Consider the following 12,681-nt stretch of genomic DNA (forward strand, 5'->3'; position numbering starts at 1 on the left):
CTCCAGCGGCTACAGGACCTCTTACTCATGGTGCAGGCTACCCTGGGCCTGGCCTGCTGGGGGAGCAGGGGTAGTGCCCCTGCCACACCTGGGAGAGGCGAGACAGTTGGCAGTGTGTCCAGGGCTGGCTCATTAATAGGGTCACACCCCTGTGAGTGATGTGGGGGGGGCAGGCAGGGGAGCCCTTCCCCCCCCGCCCTGTGTCATGGGGGGGGATGCTAACATGCACCCCCATGGCCCCAGCTGCTATGTTGCCCTGGGGCCTCACCTGCTACATTTCAGAGTAACTGTGCCAGCCCCTGCCAGTGCATCAGTGCTGCCTCAGCAGCCTCCTTCCATCCTCCCACCCCCAGTACAGGGTGTGTATCTAGGGGAAGGGCTGCGGGGATCATACCAGGCTGCAAACCGGCGAGTGCCCAGGCAGCGGAGCTGCACGTGGGGGCCTCGCAGCCCCTGAGGCTCGACCTCTCGTGCCTGGTGCAGGCTGGCGGGCACCCGTTCCTTGCGACAGCGCCTGAGCCAGCCAAGACCCGTAGCCCCCACTCAAAATCTCCTACATGCTTTATTGGATTGAAAACAGTTTTATGAAATGACAAAACAAATCCGACCTGGCAGATGTGGCACAATTGCTGCTTTATAAATGGCACCACCTTCTCCAGCAAGCAGCGGCGTGGGGCACCAGGCCCAGCTGGGGCCCCCTGCCCACGGGCTGTGCTCGGAGCAGGGAGGAAGCGGCACAGCACTCGGGCCTGCTGGGGGTGGGCTGTGAGACACCCAGGCCTGGGCTACACACCTCCCTGGGGCCCTTCCCACCCTGCTCTGGAACCACTGCCGGGAGGGAGCTGGGCACTGCGGCAAGGCGAGGCCCCAAGGCTGCTCTCAGCGGGGTGTGGGGGCCTTTCCCAAGACAGCGGAGCTGCTCTGAAACCACCCAGCGCCATCAAAGCTGCATGGATCGGGCCCAGCCCCAAGCTGGCGTAATTCCCACCACGGACCGTCAGGAAAGGGCATGGGACCCAGGCTAGCTGGCACGAGCTGGCCGCTGCCCGTCCAGCAGGATGAGGGCTGGCTCCTCTCGCTGGGGCTCGCAGGTGACACGGTGGCCGGCAGCAGCCAGGGGGGGCAGGAGAGTGAGGAATCGCAGGCACTTAATCAATGTAGAGGATTTTTCATTTCTCTCAAAGCAACAATAATTGTCTAGCTACCGGCTCTAAGTCATCTCGTTAGCGCTTCCTGGAGACCCAACACCCCATATATTACACCAGCTCCAAGCAAAGGCCCCAGCCAGCCCTCTCCTCCCCACCCCTCCCCAGGGATCCTTGCAGTCAGCCCTGCTTCCCCCGCCCCCCCGCCACACACACTGCCCCCTGAGAACACAGGCTTCCTCCACAAGCCAGCAGACAGAACGCCAGGCCCTGTGCCATGGGGCTCCTTGGTGGGGGCCCAACGCCTGGGCCCTCCCAATCTGGGATGGAGGGGAGGGATCGGGCATGGGGGGCAGGGCACAGGTGGGGAGGGCTGGGTGCTCTCCTTCAAGTGAAGGTTGCAGACAGGTTCCAGCCGTCCACGTCGAGGTAGCAATTCAGTGGGTCAATCGATCACCGACACTGCTCCAGCTGGGGGCACGGGGGGGCTCTCGGCTGCTGGCCCCTCCGGCCTGGTTCTAGTCTGAACGGGGCAGAGCTGCAAAGGGGAACCCCATGGGGCACAGCAGAGCGTGGCGAGGCCAATCGCCCCTCCCTGGCCGTGTGGCCGCAGCAGGTGTCCCACCAGCCGTAAAGAGACAGCTCCGGTTCCCCGCCCCAGCTACCTTTTTCCACCTCATCCTCCCCATGCTCCTCCCACCCCAGCAGCCCAGCCCCAAGGGGCAGACGCAGCCTGCCTGAAGCTGCCCTGGGAAGTAAGAACTCTGCCCGGCCCGGGAGTCCCTGCCCAGAAACCACCGCGTGCCCCCAGCCTGGCATTTTGCTCTCACTGTGGCACCCCCCCAGCAATCACAGCAGGGAGGACGTGCCGGAGGCCAGGCAGCATTAGAACCACCCCCGGGGACAGGACCGCTAAGTCCCTCCTCGGACACAGCCATCACACAGCAGAGCCGACCCCCCCCCAAGCCATTTCAGCCCCTCCCCCAAATATTCCTGAGGGGAATTCTCATTCACCCCCAAGCCGCTGGGGCCAGGCCCCGGGAGCAGCCTATCCTCTCAGCCCTAAGCCTGGCCCGACTCACCCAGGAAGCTCAGTAAAGTTGCCTGGCTGTCCCCAGATGGCTTGCGGCCCTTGGACCCGGTGGGAAGCTGATCTGGGGTTCGCAGCACCCGCCTCCCCCAACCCGATTTCCTTTGCCCAGTGCCTGGCCCTGGCCGAGGGAAGTCCAGCTCCAGCTCCAGAGGCTGGGAAGGCTGAGACAGAGCAGGGCCTGCTGGGGGATCCTCACCGAGCAGGCCCCCATCCGGCAGGCTGCAGCCATCCCCTGAGCCAGCTAAAGAAACAAACAGTGCCTAGAATAGACTTGGCCACGGTTCCTGAATGCAGAAACACCGGCCAGGCCCTTGCGTGCTCTCCACACAAAGCCCTGAACCCGCTCGCTGGCATGCGCCTTCTGCTTTCCCCTGCCAAAAACGCATAAGCCCCATCCTCCTCCAATCACCCCAGCCACGGGGCGTCTGTCCCAAAGTGCCCTATGCTGCCCACCCAAGAGAGCTGCAAAGCCACAGACGAGGCAGCTCACCCGAATAGATCGCAGCGGATTCAACCCTGAGTAGACAGGTCTAGGCTCTGACCTCCCCGAGCCGCTGCCCCGGCCCAGGCGAGAGGGAAGCCAAAGCCCTGGGGGTGCATAGATGCAAGCGGTGGGTCTGGCCCACAGGGACCCTTCCCTGGTGGGGTTCTCAAGCTGAGCAGGAGCCACACGTGCAGGAGTCCCAAAGAAGCCGAAAGGGGTAAAATCAAAGCTCATTAAACAAACCCTAACTGCCGTGTGGCCGAGTGGAGGCAGGAGCACTCAGAAGTCATGAGAAGCCATGCACAGCAAAGCAGGAGGCTACTGAACGGGAGGGAGGGAGGGAGGGAGGGAGAAGGGGTGGCTGGTTTCCATGTCAGGAAATAAATACGTTTAAATAGCTCCTCCCCCTGCAGATTTTACATGACTTGATTGAGAGGCAGAGGGTTTCTGGGGGTGGGGAGGAGGGGCGGGTAGTCGCAAGCACCCCACCCATGTGGTTCCTGGAAGGGGTGGGAAGGTGCCCTCGCCTATGGCTCTGGGCCCCGCCCCTCCCTGCCCAATGGATTGGGTCAGTGGCTGGCTTTCCTCCTCCTCCTCCTACTTCTTGGGCTTTTTGAAGATCTTTAGGGGGAACTTTTTCTTGCCCTGGCTGGAGTCAGTCTCCTCGCCCGTGGAGCCGCTGTCCTCTTCCCCGGCGTTCTTCTTGGCGGCCAGCTGCGGGATGCGGGTGTTCTTAGCATTGCTGGGCCTGGAGTCGGAGATGGGGGAGGGCGTGTCGGGCTCGGTGGAGCTGGGGCTGTGTGAGCGGGAGGAATCGGAGTGGCTCTGCCTGCCCGCTGTCGGGTGGCTGATCTCCCCGAGGCTGGCAGACTTCTCCATACCATGGTTCAGCATCATCATCTTCTTTGCCACCACCGGGCTCTCGGCCAGCCGCTCCTGCAACGCCCCCAGCGAGGAGGCCTCGCCGTGCCTGCTGCCTCCATTGGAGGTCGGGGTGCAGCCGGCAGGGTGGCCTGAAGCCGCCTCCTCTGCGGACCTGGTCAGCAGGGGGGGCCTGGCGGCCAGGAGCTTGGGAGCAGAGCCTGGGATGCGCTGATGGTCGCTCATGTACAGGAAGGAGGAGTCGGAGTCGGAGTGAGTTAGGTCTCTGTGGGCGGGAGGAGAAGGAGGTCACGACAGAGTCCCGTGCCCAGAGGAGCCTCGCACGCGCACACACACACGCACACCCATGCACCATGGCTCAGCCCAGCTAACAGTGGAACTCTCCCATGTGTTATTCCGCAGGGAGAACTTGCAACAAGCCTCCGGAGCAAACCAGTCCTGCTGCTCGGCTCCTGCTGGGCCTCATCCTGCTCTACCGCTGTCTGTGTTAGGGGTGCACCCTTGCATCTGGAATCAGGGCTGGGCCTAAGGCCAGGGTACAGTGGCCAGACCAACAAGCGTGAAAAATCGGGACGGGGGTGGGGGGTAATAGGAGCCTATATAAGAAAAAGACCCAAAAATTGGGACTGTGTCTATAAAATTGAGACATCTGGCCACCCTGGGCCAGGGAGAAACTCCACTGTCAGACAGTGCAGGGGCCGTGGGGGCAGCACAGAGGGACCTGGTCCATTGGGCAGCAGCAAAGCTCTCAGCCCTGCACTTCCTGGGCTCAGACAGCTGCAAGAGTTCAGCTTCACTCCACCTAGCCCTTCACAGAGGTGTAACAACCACCAGAGACACGGCGGCGCCAGGCAGCTCCTCCAGCTGGGTGAGCTCTGCCTGGGCTGAGACCCTGCCTGGGCAGGGAGCTCCCCACTCTCTGGTAACGGTACTTAAACCTTTCCTGTGACTTTACCCTCCAAACCCCACAGCTCTCCCTTAGGACTGCCGTGAACGGAGAGGAAGGAGCGGGACGGAGGAGTGGATCTCCCTGCAGAGTGAGTGCTGCTCTCCAGGGGCCACTGCATGGTGCTGATGCCCTGATACATGCGGCTGTGGCACCAGGTCTCATTTGAACAGAGCAGGATCCCATTGCATTATCTCAGCCTGCAGGTGCGCGCACAGCCCCCCTCCGCTTGAAGTCTGCAGCCCTAAGACAGACAGCGTTCGCCTGGCTGTCCCTCACCCCACCGCCGAGGCAGCCAGTGCAAACCTCTAACTGCAAGCGTCACAATTAGAGGTGAGGCTTTCCCACGCAAAGCCATGCCTGAATGAACGCTCCTGGCGCACAACTGGCCCTGCCAGCCAGACTGCACAGGGGTCTGTGCCACCAGCCTCTTGCTAGTTCTTGCATTGGGAAGGGATTGGCCAGTGGTGAGCCAATCCTCAGGGGATCTTTGGTCTTTGCAGAAAGGAGAAGGGAGAGAGAAGGCAGGGACTGCTGCAGAGCCACGAGTTTTCCTTTGCACCCTCAGTTCTGACCAGCTGTCAGGGTGCAATGGGTTCACCCGACACTGCTGCAGCCAGCAGGCTCCACAGCTACCCCTGCTGGCTCTGGAAAACCCTCTGCCGGACTCACGGGACTCTGTGTAATGAGAGGTCAAGTGGACCATGCTCTTGTTCGATGAAACTGCTAGGGCTTCACCTGGGACGTCCTATCCCTGCACAGGCTTCTCTCACAGGGCAAGACCCGCATGTGATGGCAGCCTTTGGTATGGGCCCCAGGGACCTTGATCCACTCCCCACGCCTTCAGAGCCAGGGACTACAACCAACCATCCATCCCTCGGTAGTGGCTGGAGGTCAGGAGGAGAGAGGGATCCAGAGACAAGAGGGACGAGAGAGAAGGAAGCAGGAAGTGTGCAGGGGAAGAAGAGAGGTTAGGCACTACCATCCTGCCCAGCTGTTGCTCCTGAACCAGCCACTTGAAGCCAACACACGCCAAGACTTTCAAAAACTGGTGCCTTCAGTTAAACTGCCGAGCCCTCCTTTGGAACCAAATCGGTGGCCTGGGTTTCTGAAAGCTGGGATGCCTAGCAGCTCTTCTTGGAGTCAGTGGTTGAGATTTACCCCTATGACTTGGACCACAAATTCCATTAGTTTTCACAGGACTTGTGAGTCAGAAACTCCCAGCCACTGACTCCCGTGGGAGCAGCCACGTGCTCAGCTTTATGGAAAACCAGGTCACAGATTTGGGTGCCAAAATAAGGACTCTCGAGTTTAACTTTGGGTCCCTGTTTTTGCGAGTCTTCGCCGCATCATTACAGTGTTTGACTTTTCTTGTAAATGCGGCCAAGCGTGTTCACAGGCACCAAAGCCACGTGGCTGACAGTGTGAGGCCAAGGGCATGAATGTCTGATTTACAGATTGCTGCATGTTCTTTCCTACGCTCACCTACTCGTCCTAACTCACTAGTCCAGGTCTGGCGAGTGCCGGGGACGGATGAGAGAGGGGAGGGGCACAGGAACAGGATGGGCAGCAGAATGTGGAAGAATGGAAGGGGAAAGGTGGAACACATGGGGGATCCTTGCCTGCCCCGGTTTCTGCTGCCCATTGATTGCTTTTCTCTCAATGGGCTTCCATTGCCCGTGTCACACAGGCCCTGGATGAGGTACTCTTGACCTTTCTACGGATGGATTCAAGGCCGTTCAGCCTGAGCGTGCCAGAGCAGCGCCTGGCTCCCCATCCAGTACATATGGTCCTTGTTTTCCTTTCTTCCATTCCCTGCCTTTGCCAGTGGGGGCCCAGCTCTACACAGGCAGTGCACGACGGCAGTGTCACACAGCTTTGATACAGCAGAGCTGGGCCTGACCTGCTGTTTGGTTACACTGCTGCTCTCAGCATCAAGCAGTCTGGGACTGAGAAGAGGCCTCGACTCGCTGGGGAGCCCCATCATTAATTCCCACTGCCCCACCCCATCTAATGGCTCTGGCACCAGGTCTCTGACAGCCCCTGCTCCCACCTTATAGACGAAGGGCACCCAGGCGGAAGACTCCATCTCCCGCCCCCTCCCCACCACACGAGAACCACTGGCACAGCTTAGGATCAGGCGGTGGAGAGCAGAACCTCTGTGCACAGAGCATCCACCACCCCCATCCCTGAATGTCAGCATTCAAAGACACACACCAGTCTCCAAACTCAGAACAGCGCTGACCTTGTTTGCACCAGGTCCTCTGAAGCCAATTGCAAAAGAGAAGTGAAGAGTGAGGAGTTTGTGACAGTCAATCCAGTGGCCCGGCCTTTAGAGAAGGGTCTGTCAGGATTTGCGGGACATAGAGGAAGCAGATGGCTAAGCACGATGCAGTGCCAGAGCTACTCACTCTCTCTTTCCTTAGGGGAAAGGAAGAGGCTGGCAGAGACACTTCCCTGGCAAAGGCTCGTCGGCAGCTGTCTCCTGGGCGTTGCTGGAGCTAAAAGGAGCCATACATTATATCACAGAGTTTGGGGCGGTACCCGCCTCTGTCACCGGGACTGCTGGGTTCTGTTCCTGACTCCAGACTGACTCTCAGAGGTGGGGGGGCTCTGTGTCTCAGTATCCCCATGTCATGCTCATCTCTCTTGGGGATGTTGCATGGCTCAACTGATGTCTTGAAGGGGCTCTGAGCTCCTCAGACAAAAGGACTAGAGAAGTGCAATAAAAAGATGCAATCTGACACAAATGCAAATGAAACAAGAGGCGAATGAAGCCTGGGGGCCTAACTGCCTGGCTCTCCTCCCACCTCGGGCCCTTGCTTTGGAGAGCGCTCTGGTGGCTACCCCTCCAGGAGACATTCTCAATGGGGCAGGGGTGTCCATTGCTAAGGAAGTGCCCTTTTGCCAGCAGGTCTCCTCCCTGGGCACAGAGCAGAAACAAATCCGAAATCTCGCTCTTTCACCGAAAATGACAGAGCCAGGGTCAGAAGCAACCACTGTGATTTCCGCCAGGGAGCTGAGGATCAAGCCAAGCCCCCTGCTGCCTCTGACTTACGGGTCTGCAGGCCTGGGCTTTTTGTAGGGCCAGCAGACACGCACATTTGCACAGAGGAGCAAACAGCTCTGCAGAGTAAGATGCCGCTTCTCGTGACAAACTGCCCTTCAAGCTGACATCAAGGCTCCTAGCATAACCCCCTTTTCCAAGGACTGGACACTCGGTTGTAAGAACTTACTCAGAGCTGTACCTTGCCATGGAAGCTGTTTCCAGACCTTTACCTGTCAAACGACACAGGCCCGACTGGACTGAAATTTGGCAAGCAATTCACCTAAATTATATTCAAATGGTTCTTTGCTCCCCTTCCACAAGCCATAACTGAGCCAAGATGGTGCTGTTTAATAACCCGCTATGGAGCACGGGCAGGGCCACGTTCCCACATGAATGTTCACAAGGCTTGTTGCTCCAGAATGCACACATCTAAAATGCACGATTAGTTCGTGCTTTACAAGAGCTGTGATTTGTGGCCTGTGGCTCAGAGGTTGCTCTGGACCATCAGGAACATACTGAATCAATAGCACTCATCTCGGAGAGATCTGCTTTGAGACACAAAGGCAGGGCGTGAGAGTCGGGCAGCTGAAGCCCAGGCTGTGGAAAGTTCTGGATAAGTTAATTATCCTGGGCAGTACATATAAGAAGGGCAACTACTACTAATGCAGTCGGCTGTGCTTTGCACTTCTCCAGCATCTCCTCCGATCTCCAACCATTTGCCACTCACTGATTATTTAACGCTGCCACTGAGCTAGGAGAGAACTCCTAGTTTTACAGATGAGGAAACTGAGTCCAGAGAAGTGAGAAGCTGGAAGAGAATCCAGAACACCTGAACCCAGAACCCTAGTCCCAGACCCTAAGCACTCGACCATACTCCTTCCGTAACTGTGTTTAAGAGCAGCTTCTGTCCTGAACTAGGGCCTGCTGGAAGTTAATCTAACAGTGGTAGGTTCTCTGCCTGCTATCTTCAATCCCATGACCCAAAAGGTGCTCTCAAGACACATCCACGCGATAAGCGGAGAAGCTTTTCCTATTTGTTTTCACTCATTGTGTATGAACTGAATTGTGGCGGAAGGCGCCCTGTGCAGCACAAGAAGTGGAATCCTCTGCTTCAGCCACAGAACAGCTAGGAACATGAGCAGTGTCAGCACAAGCTCTTGTCACAGTGGGCTTCAGCCATCTTCCAGAAAGACCCTGTCTAGGGAAGAAGACGACATTCAATTCCCAAAGCCTCTCTGCTGACACTGCTCACAGGGCTTCTGATCAGCAGTGAGATGGTCTGAATTGGAGGCACTAAGTCATTTCCCATAGGCCATCGAACAGCCATCACTGCCTCCTAGTCATTACGGACATGGACCAGACTACAGCTGGTAACCTACAGCTGCGACACTCATCACTCGGCCATCCATTGCTGAGACACCAAGGAGAGTGTCAGTCTGAGCAAAACTTCCCTGGATCCTGCTGGCCCATGTCACCCCCTGAACACAATGGGGCACTTCAGCTCCTGCCGCGTGCTCCCAGCAGCACTCGCCAGGAGCTAACCACTTACACTCATTTGCAATTTGCTTGGGAAGAGCCAAAGATGAGACAAGGTTTCAAATCAGGTCAGTGTTTGTTTGATTAGTCGTGTTACCTTTGTTCCCGCAGGCACAGCACCCAAATAAAAGACTGATTTATTCGGAGACACAGGCAATTCTCACCCAAAACCACAGCACTTCACTGGTTAATCACCACCGAGAGGACAGATGAGGCACTGGACCAAGCTCCTAAAATGGCTCCGCTTACATGGGAGAGAGGCTAAGGAAGCAAAAGCTGCAGAAACCAAGGAACGATTATAGCCCGAAGGGAAAGGGTACAAGGACTCCAAGAGGAAGAACGCCACAGCAAGCACCAGTCCCGAGGCACGGCAGGCTAGAGGGAGCTAGAAAAGAAGGGGCGGTATACCCAAAGCTTTCAGCGTGGCAGCGAATCCCCGAGGTGACATCAGGAGGGGGCAGGTCAGGGGTGGAGTCCAGCTGGAGGATATAAGAGGAGGAGGTGTGATGGTAATAGATAGGGTGGGCATGGCAAGCAGAAGAAGGTGCAGTGGTGGTGGAGGAGCAAGAGGTGGTGGTGGCAGATGCTGGGCTGGTTCCATGAGCGTCGGAACTAAAAGACTGTCCAGAAGTGAAGCTGTGTATTCGACGGAGAGCAACTCTGCCTGGCAGGTAATGGGCAGGCTGGCCCGGCTCGTTCTGGCCATGCACATAACTCTCTACCAACCTCTGAGATCCGAGGGAGTGCTGCGGGTCCACGACGCGCTGGCGGACACCGCTCGGCAAGGGGGCAGCTGTAACGACAGAGAAGAGAACACTGACTGCAGCTGGAGAAGAACCTGTGCACTAAACCAGCCAGGCTGCACTGGCATAAAGCCACCATCCCATGTCAGCATTACAGATCACAGAAAATCAAACTCTACGCCAATGGAGCACCGCTTTGGCCCTTTCAGCCACCCCACCCCATCTGGGGTGCCGGGAGCTGTGCTGATTTGATACAGAAGAGGCGTTATGTCTTTGCTTCTGCTTCGATCAACGACCAGCCCAAGAAAAACAGGATTTTACATTCCTTATTTGATCCCCGTGCTTGTCACAGGTGACCAGTGAGGAGTGTGCACTATCAGAGGTTTATATTACTAGCTTGAGACTGAAGCAAGGGGTCTGATTTTGATTTTACTGATACGAGTTCTACCCCAGTGTATCTGCACTGATTCCAAGGAAATGCTCCAGATTTACCCCTTTGCTGCTGAGAGCGTGATTTGTCCTTTGGTTAAGTACCGTTGCACTTCAGCTGAAGCACAGGGAAAGCTTCCCTTAAGGTGCAGGAATCTCTCAGTGCTTTCCCTGTGCGCTGTTGTCTGCAGGGTTGGACGGCTGAGATGCCCAGTGCAAGACAAGGGAGTACTTTTTGAGATGTATCAGCTGGTCTAACCAATGTTAGTAGGGATAGTTACAGTTTTTCATCATTTACACCCACCAAGTGCAGATCTGCTCTGAAAAATGACATCAGCCAGTTCCCTTTTCACACCAGGGTGCTCAGTTTGCAAGATTTTTTTTCCAATATCAAATTCATCTTAGGCTCTGAAAGTCAACCTGGCTTCTTTCTTTCTCCTGCATTGTCACAGCTTTTAATGGCAGAAAAGATCATTGTGATTATATAATCCGACCTCCTACATAGCACTAGCCAGAGAACCTCACCCACTCTTCCCTGCATCAAGCCCATAACTTTCATTTCAGCGTATCCTTTAGAAAGGCCTCAAATCTCAGTGTGCTGATTTCAAGTGATGAAAAATCTACCAAGCCCCTAGGTGAATTGTTCCAATGTTGTTAATTACCCTCAAAAAATTGCACCTTATTTCTAGTCTGGATTTTTCTAGCTTCAGCTTCTGACCATTGGATCTCATTGTACCTGCGTCTGCTAGATTAAACAGACTTGTGCTGCACGTACTTGTAGACTGCGATCAAGTCTCATCGAAAGCGTCTCTTGGAATAAGGTTCTGAGGCCAAATTACAGGCGGACAAATCAGTATAATCTGAAAGCGGTGGGGCAGCACAGGTGTCACTGAGGGCAGAGCTTGGCCTGCAGGATCTAGGAGTAATTGTTCAGATGCTCCAGTGACAAGCACAGTCTAAAACCTACACAGACTAGTAGTGGTGCTCCCCAGGCCAAAAGACAGAAAAAGCAGCGCTACCTATATCTGCTGTTCAAGGCACTGCACATTGATAAACATGGAGCACCAGGAGGGCATTACAAGTCATTTCTCAGAGTAGAACCAACTTGGGGTGAAATTCGCCCATGGACAGGAGGCCAGCACATGGCCTAGGCACAGAAGTCTAACTTGGGACATAAGCCAGTCCCTCTGCAAAGGGTAACTCTCACCCTCTGAGAGTGGAGAGCACTTGTAAGATAAATCCTTATCCAGTGCACACTGATCATTTATAAATTTATGCCCAGGAACCAGCACTGAGTGGAAATGACTACCTTCAAAGTCTGACCATTCCCAGCTGTGGATTCAAAGCTTGCTTTAGCTGGTGTGTGTAATTCTGGGTTGTAATGCGTTTCTAATGTGGTAATTATAAGTTGCAATGCATTTCTAATGTGGTAATTATAAGCTGCAAAGCATTTCTTGCCTGAACTTCCGTACGAATTTTTTTTTTTTAATTGCTGAGTACCAGAATCCTTAAAATAAAGAGTTCATGATATTGACATATAGGATCATTAATGTTTAGGTCACCACCCCTTCTTTCTTGATTTCCAGTCTCCTTGACCCTACCCAATCCAACTCGGTGCTCCAATGAGGAGAAGCTAGGACGTGACACAGGAAGTTCTCAACTGTTGCTTGCTAAATGCAACCCTGGTGGAGCTGTGCTTGGCGGACAGTAATTTTGCACAGCTTTATAGCATAACAGTGATGTCTGGTGGCACTACTACATCTCTGTGCTCTTCCATTCTAAGCCCCAAATCCCTTAAAACACCACAGCTTCTATCCAGGGTGCCTGAACTTTACCCAGCTGAGGTACACCCCTCATTTGCCTGAATTGGAGCAGATGAGTCTTGCCCCCATTTTCAGTAAGGATGTATCCTGCAGCGACTTCTGGTATCTGCAATGGCCACAGAGATCAAGACAGAGCATTGCATGCTGGGACACAGCATTCCATAGGCTGCATCTCCCTACGGCAATCAAGGGTGACGGTGGCTACACTTGTCACTGGGTGGCACTTTGGGCTGTCCTGTTTTGTATGTTTCCTCTGCAGGGGGTTTCAAAACTTTCAGGTGTCCAAAGACGCATACACATAAGACAGTGATGTTAAAAAGGTGAATGGACAGAAAAGCTCAGAAGTGAAGTACAGGAAGAGCTCTTTTGGGAATTGAAGAACCAGCAAAACGCTGCTGTCAAACTCACTCCACAGCTAGGAGAACAGGGCATCCTGTGATTCAGACATGTACAGATTCCGGAGTGATCACTGCCTAGGTATAGTGCAGTATAAGGGGAATGTCACTGTACAGTAAGAAATGCAACAAAAATAATCCAAACAAACTGCTGTC

General features: G+C 55.2%; 1 protein-coding gene across 6 annotated transcripts in view; it reads right to left on the minus strand.

Moving 5' to 3' along the window:
• Positions 1–543: 543 nt before the first annotated feature.
• The window catches only part of STIM1 (stromal interaction molecule 1), a 191,050-nt gene continuing 178,912 nt past the window's right edge, over positions 544–12,681 (minus strand). For 4 of the 6 annotated variants that reach the window (XM_030555814.1, XM_030555806.1, XM_030555824.1 and 1 more), the window contains 2 exons: positions 9,544–9,928; positions 544–3,869 (listed from right to left, as the gene is read on the minus strand). In XM_030555814.1, coding sequence (XP_030411674.1) covers positions 3,320–3,869; positions 9,544–9,928 — 935 coding nt within the window. In that variant the 3' untranslated portion in view covers positions 544–3,319. The remainder of the gene's footprint in view (positions 3,870–9,543; positions 9,929–12,681) is intronic. The other 2 variants (XM_030555833.1, XM_030555843.1) reach the window with 1 other exon arrangement.

Source organism: Gopherus evgoodei, chromosome 1 (genome assembly GCF_007399415.2).
Source record: "Gopherus evgoodei ecotype Sinaloan lineage chromosome 1, rGopEvg1_v1.p, whole genome shotgun sequence".
In the NCBI taxonomy this organism is placed as follows: domain Eukaryota; kingdom Metazoa; phylum Chordata; order Testudines; family Testudinidae; genus Gopherus; species Gopherus evgoodei.